General features: G+C 60.8%; 1 protein-coding gene across 1 annotated transcript; it reads right to left on the reverse strand.

Moving 5' to 3' along the window:
- Positions 1-255: 255 nt before the first annotated feature.
- Positions 256-600, reverse strand: Tco025E_10318 (uncharacterized protein; the record flags this gene model as incomplete). The annotated part of the gene is made up of 1 exon (XM_029377095.1): positions 256-600. A coding segment is annotated over one exon (345 nt), but the record flags the coding sequence as incomplete, so codon positions are not given.

Here is a 600-nt window from a genome sequence, read left to right on the forward strand (position 1 = left end):
AGGTATGCAGCGGCAGCCAAGTGTTGGCGGAGGGGGGACTCAGCAACAGTTAAGCTCTAGAGGCCGAACAATGCAGAGGCAGGCCAGCTTCGGTGATGGAGGAGTGCCGCAACCTGGTGGCCACGCTGGAGGGGTAGTGCAACCACAGCCAGGCTTTGGCGCGGTAGGTATGCAGCGGGAGGGAAGTGTTGGCGGAGGAGGGACTCAGCAACAGTTAAGCTCTAGAGGCCGACCAATGTAGCCACAGTCCAGCGGCTACGGGGAGGATTGCCGCAACCTGGTGGCTACGCTGGAGGGGTAGTGCAACCACAGCCAGGCGTTGGCGCGGGAGGAATGCAGCAGCAGGGAAGCGGCTACGGAGGGGGTGTGCGGCGGCAGGGAAGCGGCTACGGAGGGGGTGTGCAGCGGCAGGGAAGCGTTGGTGGAGGAGGAATGCAGTGGCAACCGAGCGCTAGCGGAGAATGGATGCCTAATCAGGAATGTGCTGATGGAGGGGGATTGCAGTGGCAGGGAAGTCTTGGTGATATAGTGGAATCCCACGGAAACACTACGGACGGGGAGGAAACGGGTGGAGAAAATAGACCAGATGCTAAAATTGGG

Source organism: Trypanosoma conorhini (assembly GCF_003719485.1).
Source record: "Trypanosoma conorhini strain 025E chromosome Unknown Tco_14.4_contig_01645, whole genome shotgun sequence".
Classification (NCBI taxonomy): domain Eukaryota; phylum Euglenozoa; class Kinetoplastea; order Trypanosomatida; family Trypanosomatidae; genus Trypanosoma; species Trypanosoma conorhini.